The sequence below is a fragment of the Suillus paluster genome, assembly GCF_016628075.1.
Source record: "Suillus paluster strain FC165 chromosome Unknown EDB91scaffold_64, whole genome shotgun sequence".
Lineage (NCBI taxonomy): Eukaryota > Fungi > Basidiomycota > Agaricomycetes > Boletales > Suillaceae > Suillus > Suillus paluster.
In genome coordinates, this window is record NW_024537624.1 from 162,078 (window position 1) to 177,369 (window position 15,292).

A 15,292-nucleotide genomic window follows, 5' to 3' on the forward strand; every position below is an offset into this window, starting at 1 on the left:
CACACCTGGAAATACATACTATGATGACGTGCAATCCAAAAAAACAGGTGGCATGGAACTAGTCGAAGAAACCTATCGCGGGTCGGAAGTAGCAGGTACTCAAGAACCGCCGGCCCTCGCTGTAGGATTTTATTACCACAAAATTGATCAGCAAAAAATTCTGAACATCGTATTCTGTGGTAGGGTATGGAGTCAAAACAAACGTGTCGATGTCCGGGAGTACATACATACCGCAATATCAAATCTGTTGCCCGAGCCTCATCTGCGCAATGAGCATAGTACATACCATGATCTATGCAACTCAAGGTAAGCGCGCCGTTCATGGCATGAACGGCGCGCTTACCTTATGGAAGCTGATGACTCAATTATGCGTGTCTGACGTTGTAATGGTTGCAGCAGGTCGCCACGTAAGTAACTTGAATTGGCTCCTGCATTTGAATTGTTCTTCAGGTCGAAGGGAGAGTGTCATACTTAGCTCTCGACCTTTTTGGATGTCCAGGCCCGTACCTGTTCTACCTAGGGTTATGACTGAAGTAAGTGGCTTAACATTACCGGACTGTGACCGTGACCTACTGCGACTGTTGCGAAGTCAATCACGTGACAAGAACGCAGAAATTAGTCAACAGTTTTGCTAGTGAAGTTGTTAATTATATGCTTCCCTTGAATCGAAAGTCATGATATTTTCAGGGTCCCGGTCGAAAGGGCCACCACTTGAATGCCTGGGCGACTCCGGCAGCCGCGTGTTTGCGCGTATTGTACCAGACGTCAACAGACAAAGTTAAGTGAATGTGTATCTACGTAGCACATGAATACTTGGATCACAGGCTTAAGTTGATATCATCAATGTCCATGACTGTCAAGACCTGATTATCAACACATGGATCTGCCATCAGTATGATAATTATTACCTGTACCAGCCAGATAAGTAGCAACAGGCTGCTAACTATTGTCAACCTAGGAATGACTGAGTTCCCGTGCTCGTTGCGTTCCATGGTTCCCGAGAGCCGTTAGTATATATGTTCATCTCATAACCTCTGCACAGCTGAATGGAAGGGGTAATAAAGACAACTACGAGCAGAGGTTAACACTTTTGAGAGATCATTCTCTCGAATTTGTGCGTCCATTTGCGGGTATGACGGTACATACACTCCCTCTACAGTACTCGGTACGAGACTTGTCACCATCCCTTTGCTTCATAGTCTGCCAGCGTGTCTTTCGTCGTCTCTGTGATAGTGCGGTACTTGAGTCCGAGGATCCGTGCGGCCTTCGCAGTCTCGTAGTAGAGAAGGTGTACAGTGGATGGGTGTCCAGTGCCGGCACCGGGGTTACCCTTCGGCAGGCCACCCGTTGCGAGTTTCGGTGGCGGCGAGATTGCATTGGCAGCGTCAACTACGAGATGTGAATAGTGGAACAGCAGCACAATGAAGTGCACCTACTAAAATCCTGCCATTTCCAGTTTCCTGGAGAATGGTTAATGCATGATTATTGCTGGACAGACGGAACTGCCGTACCCGCACTAATGATAATTCGCTCGCCACCTGCAGCTTCCTTCTCAAGCGAGAGGACATGCGCACCGGCAAGGTCACGCACGTCGGTCCAGCATGTACCGGTAGAAGCAAGGAATTCGTTTGTGGCTCCGCTGGAGTTTGGATGTGCGACATGGTTGTAGAACAACATTGCGGAAGTGTTTAACGACGACGCTGTTGTGACCGCATGGATGGCGGGCTGTTGTGGAAGATGTGGAGATCAATAGGGGAATGCCAATGACAATCACGTTTCCGACATACCCCAAATACCTATCATGGAGAAATTGGCGAGTTCATTCAAATTCCTGAGATATAAAAAACGACTCACAAAAGGTGGATTAAGAACACTGAGATCCCAGCTAACATTGGCTTTATTTTGATTCCAGAACTCCCAGGCCGCTGAAATGATATAAGTAGTGGTTCACGATGAGCATGTTTATAACTCGCGGTGACCGTACCCTTCTCAGCGAGAGTCTTTGATGCGCGATACTTCATCATAGCAGGCGCTCCGCGACCTTTCTCCCTCACAATTTCGAGACATTGCTCGTTCCAGTCTAGTTCGGAGACAGTAATTGGCGTTGGCGAGTCACGTTGAATCGCAGCTCCTGATGAAGTAACCACGATACGTTTGACAGATTGCCTGACGCAGTGTCCATTAACTGCGCACGACCTCAAACGGCGATGAAGTCATACCCGTGCTTGAGAGCACTCTTCAAAATTCCAACTGTGCCATTGACTGCAGGATTGATGAGTTCTAAAAACGAGTGAATACAAACCAGTGCACTAATTCGTTTCACTGTACCGTCCGGGTCATCCGCGTTCATGTGGAAAGGCGAGGCTGTGTGCTCAATGGCATCAACACCTTTAACTGCTTCATCAAAAGCTCCTTCCTATGTCATACATCAGTCAGGTCCCGCTCTACCACTTTCTTGCCTACGACATACCTTTGTGATATCTTCGACGATGACTACCTCGTGCTTATCACCATAAGAGCTGAACAGTTGTCGGAGATGTGCTGCCTTTTCCTCAGACCGGACTGTCCCACGGACAGAGTATCCCTTCTCAAGAAGTGCGCGCACGACCCAAATCGCGATATAGCCATTCGCGCCAGAGACGAGGACTTTGCAGGGAGGTTTCACAGCAGGCATGATGAAGCGATATTGGGAGGGAAAGAGAGGCTGCCTATGTGTTATATATACATATATATATATGCACCGTTCTTATCTGGTGGATTTCCGGATTTCCGCGCGCGTACTTACCTTACTAATCGCACAATGTGACGCTCGAAGCTCAGCGCTTACTGGCTGTGTTCTGTTTCTTCCGGGCCGCAGACCACGAGAACTGTGAAGTGTATGCAAGACATATACACACTATACATGACTGATTAGTAGCACAATATTAGCACATGCAAGCCCGTTTATCAATGAGATACTTACTAGTGATTAGTTTGACCACTGATTCAAAATCGTGACCTTTAGACTCTGGTGGCGATGTATCTTGAATTTCAATTTAAATATCACTGCTTGGTTGGATTCGTTTGCTGCCTGAGACTTGCCACGACGCCAGTAATTTAGACTCTTGGTGCACCCGGGCCACCGGGACAATTGCTCGGTTGTCCTTGCAGCTGCCACGTGTCTGTGTTCAGTACAGCTTGGTCGTTTTCCCCATGAACCAGCCGCCAGGACAGTGCTAAAGTCCCACAGGCGAAATCACCGTCTTTTTATACGAACCTGTGACCATGCCATACACCTTCTACCAGGGAAGACTGCAACTCCTAGTACAGTGTTTTCACGATCTTCAAATACTCAAAACGTTTAATGGGCGAGGTGGTCGGAATGGTCGTCTGCGTTGCTTCTGCCATTTGGATTTGATGGTACCGAGCATGATTGGGGCGGAATCGCTGTAGGGACTGTGGGTATTTCTCTAAACTGCACAGCGGAGCTCTCAGCGCTCAATTACCTCATTGAACGCCCTGACTACAAGGTTGTTCGTTCCAAACCTCCATCGTTGCAGGTCTGTAGCCAGGTTACCGATACGTCTTAATCGACAATATAACTCCCGTGGCCATTGTAAAGGGTCTAACTTGTGCCGCAGCAGTTTTTGATGCACGCTGCGGGCCACATCTGAGAGGGTGTAAGTGTTCGCCACCTCACATTTTACCGCCGACTTCTAACTAATAGCATTAGTGCCGCAATCGCCTTCGGTCTGCGGGCTAGATGGATTGTGTTCTGTTCGTGTTGGGATGCTAGTTCAACATACATAGAACGTCCGGATGGTCGCATCTAGGGTACGTCATCCACCTTCTGTCACGAAAATAGCATGCATTTAGCTTATTGTTCTACGCCTCGTGCACGTCGTCAATCATTGAGATCTGGTGCAGCGGAAGAGTCTCGCTTCTCGTCGAACAAGCGGCATGCATAAAGATATATCGATAAAGTTTGAATTCATACGTGAGACTTGTCGCGCCATTCTAATAATAACACTACTTCTACTACTGCCAGTGCCTGTTATCTCTAAGTTGCCATCGGACAATGGAGACTGCCCTCAACCTCTTCAGCCTAGTGGTGGGAAGGAGTCTTGGCGTGCAACTCCTTGGCCCTACCTCATGACCAGCTGCCTTAACAATGGGTATCACAACATTGTAATGCGCCGATCAATGAACTTTGATCCCACGTCACGCGAAACAGGCGGCTGGTGACCACGGACGAGACTCTTCGTGTGGCAGAAAATACTTGATGGAATATTTCAAGAGCCGGGCCTTGCTTCAACATTCACACACCTGTGTTTAAAGAGTTTCGGGTCAGAACCTTTCTGCAACAGGCCGAACCATAGGTGTGGTTGCCAAGAACGTGTAGCGTTGATTGACGTGGAAGCCATATGAAACAATGAACATCTTCGCTACCTTTTTCGTTAGTGGGCATCAGTTATAATGGTTATCCTGACGTCCTTGATCTGACTGCTTTCCCTCTTCAGATTGGCGGCGGCGTTCCTGGTGATTGCTGGCGACCAGAAGAAAGAGGAAGAGCGCTCGCTCTTTACTCTCTAGCGCCGATGTTGGGAGCTGGCATAGGGCCTCTCACAGGTGCCTGGTTGGTGGCTGTTCCAAGTCCAATGTCCCTATCTAAATCCTCTGCAGGATTGCCGAACGTTCTACTTGGCTGTAAGCCTGAGTATGAGTTCGACGGGGAAATGTAACAAAACGAAGTGAATAGGTGACGAATGTAAAGGTATTCGAGACGAGTCGGTAAACGTATAGGACGGAGACTTTCTAGGAGGCTTTCGGTCGTGCTTGGAGCGGGGATCTGAATATAGGATTCGCTCCCTTTTTTCGCTGCTAGATACGAGAGTACATGAATGATTTACATACGTTTTCGAACGGTTGACTAGGCCGGAATCGACGTGAAGAGCATATGGTGACGTGAAAATACTCGGTCAAAGAAAGGGATAGTGAAGTGTGAGCAGTAGGTAAGATAACGAGAAAGAGATGAAAGGAGATATAGGGGAATGTATCCACGTAACTCGGAAGCGAAGAGTAACGGAGACACGTCATCTTCGTTTCGAAGCGTGTTCGGTGCGTAGAGGATATGCAATCCTTACATGGCGATGGGTGGTATGTGATTCCTCCACCAATCGTGGATCGCTACCATTTCTCCGATAGTTTTGGTCTACATCGATTATTGATGCAGCTGTTCAAATCCTCGGATTTTTCGTACTCCAAGAAAGTGAGCCATTGACCAGTCGCGAATTATTAATTTTTATTGACTTTGTCTAGCTTACGCGCCCCTTTGTTGGAAAGGAAAGCAGAGCGCATTCGCAGATCGATGGATGCCGAAAAAGCGCCGTACAGAGAAATCCGCACGGGTTTTCGATGGTCAAGATCGCTCGTAAGCCATATAATTCCACTGAGATAACATGTAATGAAGATATATTCTATAGCTGGCAGACAATCATGGCCAAAGCACTCATTCCCCCTTTCGCACTCTTTTTCCGCGAACCGATCGTGCAAATACTCGGCGTTTACATGACGTACTTATACGGGACACATTATCGCAAGTCATTTTTGTTTTCCGTGGATGTGCTCTAACAAAGTCCACCTCAGTCTTTTTCACGACCATACCGTCGATATTTCAGGGTGTATACCAGCAGCCAGTAGGAATTGCTGGCCTGGATTACATCGCACTTGGGCAGGGTTGATGGTGGCGGCCCAAGTAAACGCGAGAACGCTGGACAAGGTTTATGTTTATTTCAAGAACAAGAATGGTGGAGTTGGAAAGCCGGAATTCAGATTGCGTTCGTCATGAATATTTTCTCTTCTTCCTTGAGCGTTAAATGCGTCATTAGTTGCCATGTTTCCCGGAACTCTGCTACTTCCAATAGGGTGTTTGATTGCAGGCTGGACTGCTCAAGCCCATACTCATTGGATATTTCCAGATATAGTTAGTTTCACTCTGCTAAGCTGTTTATCTACTGACGCTTCGACAGGGCATCTTGCTTGTAGGAGCAGGCTCCTTTATCAGTTTCCAAACGTTGATTGCTTTACGCTTCATGCCGCTTCCGGTACACTTTTTCTCGCGTTCCATCGCATCTATCTCACGCCTTCTGTGTTCAGCGCTGGCCGCCGTCTGCTGCCTAGCAGGCTTCGGATTTCCCTTATTTGCTCCAGCGATGTACGGCGCACTCAGTTTCGGCAAGGGAGATACCATTCTTACAGCCGTAGCAATCGTGATTGGCTGTCCCGCGTACGTCTCCGTTCTTAAACTTTCCATCATCATCCTCACTGATTGTGCCTGCAGACCCTGGATATTTTGATATTATGGGGAGCGAATACGCAACAGCAGTCGATATGCGCAATCGTAATTCGTGATTAGTAAACCTAGACGCGCGTTGTATGATAGACGTTTCGCATGCCCATCGTGTGTATCATATTTTCCCTGTTCCATACCTGCCATAGGATTATTTATTGTCTTGTTTTCACATAACTTTGATGTTGTATATACCAAACGATTGTGCAAATACAGTAGAAATGCTCATAATGCATAATTTTAAAAAATCAAAACGAATCCCTAGGAAAGCATTCTCGGCCACACCAAATTATCCATTACGTTCTAATTTGTTATGAATTATGCATTGTGAGCATTTTTACTGCAATAAAATGTAGACACATGTTCAAGTTCATCTTTGTTCGCACACCCCAGGTTATAGTGAGCTGTAGTGACATACTAAACAACACATCATCCGATTCCTAGGCTATTACCTGCAGTGCTGTCTGTTGTACGATTCGGGGGTTGATTCGGGGTTGTACTCGCGAAAGAAGTTGGGAATTCTATCCCAAAGCAATGGGTCTGAAGCAGGGTGTCGGGGTCCTGGAACAGTGGCTGGAGTCCTGGTCGTAGTATGTACAGGTGCCGAGTAATGTAGCCTGCCGGAATTTCTCGGCACCATACGTCCAACTGAGGGATCGCGCTATTCGCTTCTGTAGCTGGACTCCGCCGCATGGCGTAGTAGCAAGCTTCAGCCTACCTGCTGCCTTCAGTTATTTCTTTTCTCCACCCACCACTGCCTTTCCTTCGCTGTCGCTTGGATCCTCGCAGCGTACATTATAATTTCCCACCTGATACTCTTGGTACTTAGCTACACAATTACCTTCCTACCACTACTGGGGTCCGGGTAGTCGGTACCCGAACCTGCTGGGTCTGGGGCTGCGAGGTGGCCCACCCGCCCTCGCAGCTCGGCTTACTCAGGCTCACTCTTGCACAGGTTGGGGGCGCTATCGGGGCCGGGTTGCCCCTTCGGGGCTTCCGCCCGAAAAACTATCTGCTTGCAATCAAGCAAACATTTTTCTCGTTCCCCCCGCTGCACAACAGCACCCACAAAATCAGTATTCTAGAGGGTTCTTCGTTTATTCTTCGCCTGTACCTTGTTGGCTATTCTAATGCCGGCCTGTACTTGCTTAAAATTACCTGCCAGTAGTTGAATCTCTTTGATTCTCTTCGAATTCTCAGCTGACGGCAGCGGCATAGCGGTGAATGAACCATGTCACGCAAAACTGGGGACAACGGACGAAATTACTGATGGGCTGCGGAAAATACAGTTGACGGAATATTAGTACCAAGGGACAGGCTTACCTCAATCCACACACCAACTGGTGTTCAAAGAGCTTCGGGTCAGAACCTTGCTGCAACAGGCTGCCAGCAGTGACTGCTGCAAGCCTTTTTCAGCGGTGTCCACGTCGGTGAGTGTCGGTCATGTATCAGCGGTTTGTCATTGGTTTTGGTTATCATGATATGCTTCTTCGCGGAACATATAATCGTGATTCCAAGTCCCGACACTCAGATGCTACTTAATGGGAATACTGCAATGCCCGTGGACGATAGGATCGATAGGAAACGCTGGGATGGGGCTACTTGTCCCCGTAATCATACGGCTCTTATTTTTGCCCATAAGTAAAATGTTAGGAAGATGTGAGGACATCACTTGCACTCCGTGACCTCGACATGTCCGGCACAAAACAGTCCCCTGCGTCAATGACTGACGATAGTCTAGTGTCTCTGACACTGCCAACCTTACAACGTGGTCACGCGCCACAACTCACTGATGTTCCAGTTCAGTCCAATTTTCAGAAGCCGTATAGTAATGACACTGTCTTGATCATTGACTGGGACGGTCCAAATGACTCCCAGAATCCTAAAAAGTGCGTCGCACGGACAGCGCAGCATGTTTCTTACAGTTCCGCACAGTTGGAGCTTAAAACGCAAATGGGCTGCGACCGCAATCGTAGCATCGTTTTCTTTTATGGGTCCAGTTTCTTCCTCCATGATCGCTCCCGCGACTGGCCAAGTGGCTTCTACATTCGGGATTGACAACGACGTCATAAATGCACTCACAACCTCCATTTTTGTGCTTGCGTTTGGTAGGCGAATTCTACATATGCTAGATACTCTACTGATCTACCAAATCACATACCAGCGTTCGGGCCCTTGTTTGTGGGCCCAATGAGTGAGCTTTACGGCCGGTCACGCGTTTTGCAAGTGGCAAATTTATGGTATCTTGGTATGTGGTCTGTTACCAGCTGATCTATGTTTTCATCTCGATTCTTGAAATGAATTGGTAGCATGGAATTTTGGATGTGGGTTTGCACAGACAGAATCCCAGCTTCTTGCTTTCCGATTCCTCGCTGGAATGGGAGGCGGCGCGCCCACGTCTGTAAGATTTAAATTCGTCGACTACGAAACATTCGATCTGAATAACTTCTCCCCTCAGGTCGGCGGCGGTCTTCTTAGTGATTGCTGGCGGCCAGAAGAGAGAGGGAAAGCCTTCGCGCTTTACTCCTTAGCTCCGCTATTGGGGGCTTCCGTGGGACCGATCACAGGCGCCTGGTTGGTGACTGTTCCGAGCCAAATGATCCTATCTAAATCTTCCCCAGGGTTGCCGAACGCTCTAGCTGGAGATGGGTGGTAGGTGGTTCTTCCACCAATCGCGAACCGCTACCTTTTCTTTGATAGTTTTGGTCGACGTCCATTGCTGATGCAGTCGTTCAAATCCTTGGAGTGTTTTTCCTTCGAGAGAGTGAGTGATGACTAGCCGCAATTCATTCATCCTTGTTGATTTTTATCTAGCTTACGCGCCTATCTTGTTGGAAAGGAAAGCAGAGCGCATCCGCAGATCGATGGATGCCGAAAAAGTGTCTTACGGAGAAATCCGCACAGTGTTCGACGGCCAAGATCGCTCGAAAGTCTTTTTACAATTCCAGTGAAATGACATTTGACGAAGATGTTCCCTACAGCTGGCATACCATCATGGCCAAAGCACTCATTCGCCCTTTCGCACTCTTTTTCTGCGAACCAATCGTCCAAGTACTCGGTGTTTACATGGCGTACTTATACGGGTCACATTATCGTAAGTCACCTGTTTTTTTCGGGGACGTGATCTGAAAACATCTCAGTCATTTTGACGACCATACCATCAATCTTTCAGGGTGTATACCAGCAGTCTGTGGGGATCACCGGCCTTCATTACATCGCACTTGGCATAGGGTTGGTGGGGGCGTCTTGTTCAAACGCGAGTATACTAGACAAAGTCTATCTTTATTTGAAGAGCAAGAAAGGTGGAGTTGGAAAGCCAGAATTCAGATTGCGTTCGTTATGATTACTTTCTCTTCTTCCTTAATCATCCAACGCGTCGTCAGCTCCTATGTTTCCCGGCACTCTAGTATTTATGATAGGGTGCTTGATTTTAGGCTGGGCTGCACAAGCACATGCCCATTGGATAGTTCCAGATATAGTTAGTTTCGCTTTTTAAATCGTTTCTCCACTGACGCTTCGACAGGGCATAATGCTTGTGGGAGCAGGCATTACTCTGAATATCCAGTCTATACACACTTATATTGTTGATTGCTTCACGCTTCACGCAGCTTCCGGTACATTTTTTCTCCTGTACCGTCGCACCTATCTCATGCCTTGTGTTCAGCGCTGGCTGCCGCCTGCTGTCTGCGGTCACTGGCAGGCTTTGGATTTCCGTTATTTGCTCCAGCGATGTACAGCGCACTCGGTTTCGGGAAGGGCGATACCATCCTTGCGGTCACAGCATTCGTGTTAGGCTGTCCCGCGTATGTCTCCGTTCTTCTTCCTTCCATTGTCATCCTCGCTGATCGTGCCTGCAGACCCTGGATATTGTGGCGTTATGGGGAGCGAATACGGAACAGCAGTCGATATGCGCAGCCGTGATGTAAACCTAGACGCACGTTGTAGTTGTATCTTCAATGTTTCGCTTGCTCATCATGTGTACCATATTTCCTCCGTGCCATCCAAACGACTACGCCATAGCATAGGATTAGTGTCTTGGCATAGGTTTTGCATTGTATACACCAAACGATTGTGTAGATAATGTATCTAATCAAGGTCTTCGCAATATCATATGGATATGTTCCTGTGTATCCTTCGCCGCCACAAAACATGCATAGGTCTAAGTATTAATTAAGGCTAAGCCAGAATTACAGATACCATAGGATAGTGCACCTCAATCTCACATAATCATAGCTTATTTAGGATGCCAAACATCAGCAAACTACTGGGGGTTTGTACAAGATTGTACAAATAGGGCTGCTCAATTCTTGGGCTCATAGTTCACTGGTGTAGTTCACTTGTCAAAAATTGACATTTTTAAAAGGTCCGCAAAACTGCCGACAGCGTGTGTGGTGTTCTTAGAACATACACACGGGAATTGAGTCGACTTGGGAGAACTTAGGGTTCGAGCAGAGGTAAACTGTCCGAACTAAGCTTTATTTTTGGGAAAGGATCAACTCCCAATCCTACACTAAGTACACTAGTTTATATACAATACGGAGGATCGGGGAAAGTAGGAATAAGAAAATAATAAGGGGAGAAACAGGGTGAACTAATAAGAAATGTATCAAGGCTGATTGATATCTCAATTGGTAACCATCTAGGTCTTTTAACGAACGTCACATACGCCCTCCAGCTCATCCAAGGGGAGGGGCTGCATTGTCGTGTGGAAGCTAGGAGTTCTTTTCAAGCTATGGCGACATCGGCCATGGCAGCGCCAAATGCGGCTAACAGGACAAGGAGGGTGAGTACTTGGGATAGTATGAGACCAAGAATTGTAACTCTACCCAGGAATTGAGCATTGGACAAGTTAGCGATTCTAGCATCACGCTCTAAGTCCAGTTGCTCAGCGGCAGCAACAATATCATCGACATCGGCTCCTGGATCCACAACTTGAGGGGTGGAAGGAGCAGGGATAGGGGTACTCTTTAAGGATTCAGCCTGAGCGGTCGCGGAAGAGATAACTTGTGCGGCGGTTAATGGAGCGGGAGTACTTGTATGGAACGCGGAGTTCGAAGAAGGAGGACGTGCTTGTGGATACGCGAGGTCACGGTTGTGACGACGATTGTCGATAGAGAGGTTACTGCTAGGTGCAATGTGGGGTCGGGACGCGTAAGAGCGTTCATGCTCAGCTCAAAGTTGTTGTTCAAACGCGTGAGTCTCCTTCTTTATAGCCAGTTCCTCTAACAGAGCGCTGGTTTTTAGGCCATGAACTTGGTGAGGGACTTTAAATCTCTTACTAGCTTTTGCCTCAGTTCTGAAGAACTGGGTGAAGGCATTGAGAGCTTCAGCATTGGGCTCCCTGTGGGAGGGCCTAAACCCTTGTCCGCCTCGCCCTCTGGGGCAGTTGTTTCTTCTACTCGAACGGGAGGTTCTCGAAGAGGGGGGATGAGGAACAGAGGCTGGGACCTTGCCTGGCTCGTACGAGGGGGAGTGAGCTATGATGTCGACGTTCATTGGCTCAGAGGTAGGATGGGTAGAGTTCGTTTGAGGCATGGCAAGCTTGATGGGCTCATTGACGCCATTTGACGGCCTGTGCAGAGTCTTTCTTATACCGATCGAGTCGGAGCCTTTAGAGGATGTCTCAACTGGGAGGTTAGCGAGCATCTGGGCTATAATTTGGTCAACACAACACCTAGCGTCTTCAGCAGTATTGACGGTAGCGACAGAGGCGATGCTAATGTCATGGGTTGCCTTAGAGACCTTCCAGGGGTAAGTGCGTTATGTTGGGCACACCTAGTGCTTCCAGGTACTGTCCTATGGCTTCCAATCGTGACACTTCATAATATGGGAGCCAGACCTTATCCCCGGTAGTGTATTCAACCTCAAATAACGAGTTAGTCCCCTGACCATTGTGATTGGTAACTCGGGCAACTGACCATTCTTCGAGACTTCCCAAGTCGGCAACTTGGTCTAGTTGTCTCCCGGGGAACCGTCGATCGTCATTTGGAATGTGAATTCTCAGCAGGTGGGCATGGAAGGCAGGGTGAAGTCCCCATTGCTTAAGGTCGGTGGGGAGGTCAAGGAGGTAGGAGTTGTTTCGGTAATCCTCCAGTATTTTGAATGGGCCGATAAACTTTGGGGCGAGTTTTCGAGCTCTGCCCTTTGGGAGTGAGAGGTTTTTGGTGGAAAGATAGATGAGGTCGCCTTTTACGAAGGGCGATTCCTTGCATTTGCGGTTAGTGATTGAAGTGTTCTTGACCCGAGCCGCAATAAGGGTGTTGTGAGCGCTCATCAGCGCGTCCCTTATTTGTTGGGCAAAGATACATACCCCGGGATATTCAGATTGAGTGTTCCAGATCATAGATGGGGGTTGCCGCCCGTAGATCAGTACAAAGGGAGAGTACTTTCGCGAGACTGAGCTAGCTGAGTTTATGGCAAACTCAATTGCTGGGAGTTTAATTGCCCAGTCTCGTTGATCGACAGAAACAATCTGTCGCAACATCTGGGTCATAGTACGATTAGCCCATTCGGTCGCGCCATCGGACTGCGGGTGAAAAGATGTGGACATCCTTAGCTCGACACCTGTTAGTTGATAGAGTCATTTCCAAAATGTACTAGTAAACAGGGTATCTCGGTCACTAACAAGGTTGGAGGGCATCCCATGGAGTTTGTAGACTAAGTTGAACATGACCTCTGCAATGTCCTTAGCGCAGTAGGTCTGCTTAGTGGGGGCTAGGTGTACCATTGAGGTTAGGTGGTCTATCGCGACCAAGATCATATCAAACGATCCAGTTGAGGGTTCGCGATTCGGGCAGAGGGCCGATGAAATCGATTCCCACCGTTTCCCAGGGGCGCGAGGGTACTTCAAGGGTTTCTAGCAATCCGTAGGGTTGATGGTTGGTGGGTTTGGTTACTTGGCAAGTGCCACACGAGTCGCAGAATGCTTGCACATCGGCTGCCATTTCTTTCCACCAAACATTGTCTCTGAGGTAAGTTAACGTCTTTGACGGGCCTAGATGAGCGAGTAAGGAGTGCACGTGCGAGATGATAATCTCTCGCACGCATCAATTACCGACTAGAATGTCCGGGACACAGAGTACTCTACTCCCTTTGTCTTTCAGGAATATTCTGCCGTTACTAACCTCAAAGTTTTTGTATGCATTGGGGCTGGCGATAATCTTGGTAAAGAACTTGTCCTCGTCATATCAATTGACAAGGCTTTTGTGGATGTCGACCGTTGGGTCGCCAAGGGAGATTAATTCAGTGAGTGAGGGAGGCCGTTCTGACAGCAGATCTTCCTGTGATTTGTGTCGACTGTGTCACACCGTAATTGTGGGTCCATGTTTGTACTTGCATTCTCAGTGTTGTTGGTGCTTACTTCATTACTTCTCGGATCATCTGAGTGCGCTCTGCTGTCCAGGCCAGGTTCCAACGGGTCTGCCGCCTCTGGTGTCAATGAGTTCTTTGCTGGTGGGGTTGTCTCGGTAGCTGCTGCGCTCCCGCCCTCCAGGGATTTTGCTGGGTCCATACCCATTTGTGGAATCGCTTCACACGGAGATGGTATCTGCGGCTGCAGTGGTTTGAGGTGAGTCTGCCGTTTGGGTCGGTGCTGCTTATGAGTTCATCTTCAGGGACTATGTGGGTTTCAGGTCCATTGTTGGACGCGTCGATGTCGCTGGTTGAGTCGGAGGTTCCACCAGGGATTTGGTGAGCTCTGTGATGGATGGGGCCCGTGCTTTCAGTGAGGACCCTTGGGTACTTGTGGTTGCTTGGTTTGTCATTCTGTGCCCGTGTTTTGCGTCTTATAGCTATGTGAGTTGAACGATGTGCTTCTGTCGCTCCTAGGAATAGTGGGGTTCCTGTGTATATGGGTGCGGTTATGAAATTTAGAAGCAGTGAGTGCGGGACTGTCTTCTTCGCCAATGCTAACATATTCACTAGCAGCTCTGACCGTTCCAGCAGGTTCGTCACTGTACATTCGGGACAACGTGTCAGCCAGGGTATTGTCGACCCCCGGTACGTGAATGATCTCAAAGTCGAACTTGCTAACGAGTTCTAACCAGCGTGCTTGGCGAGGCAATAGTTTCTTTTGAGACCCTGAGCCACTCGAGGCCCTTATGGTCAGTGAATATGCGAAATCTGAAGCCGATCAGTAAGTGTCTGAATCATTTTAGGGACTCGACAATTGCTAATAGTTCCTAGTTCGTGAACAGGGTAGTTTTGTTGGGCTGCAGTCGAATTTCCTGGACCAGAAAGCAATTATGTCTGCTCCCTTAACTGTCCAGGCCCTGGGATAGGACGCCGCTGGCACCAGTGAAGGATGCATCAGTACTTAGGTTCACGGGACAGGTTCCATCCTGTGCAGGGATTAATCTGAGGGCTCATCGCCTGAACATCTCGGTGAGCTTGAACACATACTTTGACAAGGTCAAAGGCACGCTGATCAGTAGGAGTCCACGACCATTCGTGTAGTCTTGGATGCCACTTTCGATAGGTGTTGCATGTCTACTCGAACTCCTTCGCATCCGGCGGCAAGATAGCCTACAGATCCGATAAATTGCATTAAGAGTTCCTTGGAGGTGGGCGTTTTCCAATTGACAATCTTGTCGACTTTGTGAGGGTCTAATCGTATACCAGCGTCATCAATAACGTGTCCAAGGATCAATAATTCGGGCATAAAGAACTGTAATTTGTGTTCGCTTAAGTAGAACTTGTTCTTTCTAAGGGTGTCTATAACGGTACTGACATGCTTTACGTGGTCCTCGGCTGTGTCAGAGTATACTGACAATGTCGTCGAGGTATACGTCCATGAAAACGCCTATGAATGGACCGAAGATGTGATTCATCAGGGACTGGTAGGTAGCCCCTGCGTTGCAGTCTCCAATCTGCATTACGTAGCTAATCATAGTACCGTCGGGGGTAGCGAAAAGTGATTTAGGGATGTCCTCGGGGACGATACGAATCTGTTCGTATGCATCCTTA

At 48.2% G+C, this 15,292-nt stretch overlaps 3 protein-coding genes across 3 annotated transcripts; 2 read left to right on the forward strand and 1 right to left on the reverse strand.

Moving 5' to 3' along the window:
• Positions 1 to 880: 880 nt before the first annotated feature.
• Positions 881 to 2,952, reverse strand: EDB91DRAFT_1154692 (uncharacterized protein). The gene is made up of 10 exons (XM_041319569.1): positions 2,786 to 2,952; positions 2,471 to 2,708; positions 2,329 to 2,416; positions 2,220 to 2,280; positions 1,985 to 2,166; positions 1,855 to 1,925; positions 1,788 to 1,796; positions 1,512 to 1,725; positions 1,437 to 1,460; positions 881 to 1,389 (listed from the first exon to the last, which is right to left on the reverse strand). Exons 2-10 carry the CDS (start codon positions 2,672 to 2,674, stop codon positions 1,178 to 1,180), a joined length of 1,065 nt encoding a protein of 354 aa, XP_041173482.1. The 5' UTR covers positions 2,675 to 2,708; positions 2,786 to 2,952; the 3' UTR covers positions 881 to 1,177.
• Positions 2,953 to 5,097: 2,145 nt separating this feature from the next.
• Positions 5,098 to 6,535, forward strand: EDB91DRAFT_1154718 (uncharacterized protein). The gene is made up of 8 exons (XM_041319570.1): positions 5,098 to 5,140; positions 5,185 to 5,248; positions 5,323 to 5,410; positions 5,616 to 5,816; positions 5,868 to 5,962; positions 6,009 to 6,083; positions 6,136 to 6,265; positions 6,320 to 6,535. Exons 1-7 carry the CDS (start codon positions 5,124 to 5,126, stop codon positions 6,157 to 6,159), a joined length of 564 nt encoding a protein of 187 aa, XP_041173483.1. The 5' UTR covers positions 5,098 to 5,123; the 3' UTR covers positions 6,160 to 6,265; positions 6,320 to 6,535.
• Positions 6,536 to 8,050: 1,515 nt separating this feature from the next.
• EDB91DRAFT_1058823 (MFS polyamine transporter) lies at positions 8,051 to 10,249 on the forward strand (the record flags this gene model as incomplete). Its single annotated transcript, XM_041314188.1, has 14 exons — positions 8,051 to 8,217; positions 8,264 to 8,436; positions 8,493 to 8,576; positions 8,638 to 8,729; positions 8,787 to 8,902; positions 8,950 to 8,980; positions 9,029 to 9,092; positions 9,143 to 9,275; positions 9,310 to 9,422; positions 9,469 to 9,660; positions 9,712 to 9,806; positions 9,852 to 9,942; positions 9,993 to 10,131; positions 10,186 to 10,249. The coding sequence occupies 14 exons, from the start codon at positions 8,051 to 8,053 to the stop codon at positions 10,247 to 10,249; spliced, it is 1,554 nt and encodes a 517-aa protein (XP_041173484.1).
• Between the last annotated feature and the right edge of the window lie 5,043 nt (positions 10,250 to 15,292).

Excerpts from the sequence above, each read along its gene's own strand:
- EDB91DRAFT_1154718 (XM_041319570.1), top strand. Across the intron at positions 5,963-6,008 it reads ATTGGATATTTCCAGATATA|GGCATCTTGCTTGTAGGAGC; the intron begins GTTAGTTTCACT and ends ACGCTTCGACAG. Across the intron at positions 6,084-6,135 it reads TACGCTTCATGCCGCTTCCG|CGCTGGCCGCCGTCTGCTGC; the intron begins GTACACTTTTTC and ends TTCTGTGTTCAG.
- EDB91DRAFT_1154692 (XM_041319569.1), bottom strand. The coding sequence starts at position 2,674 with ATGCCTGCTGTGAAACCTCCCTGCAAAGTCCTCGTCTCTGGCGCGAAT. Across the intron at positions 2,417-2,470 it reads TCGTCGAAGATATCACAAAG|GAAGGAGCTTTTGATGAAGC; the intron begins GTATGTCGTAGG and ends TGTATGACATAG. Across the intron at positions 1,926-1,984 it reads AAAGACTCTCGCTGAGAAGG|CGGCCTGGGAGTTCTGGAAT; the intron begins GTACGGTCACCG and ends ATATCATTTCAG.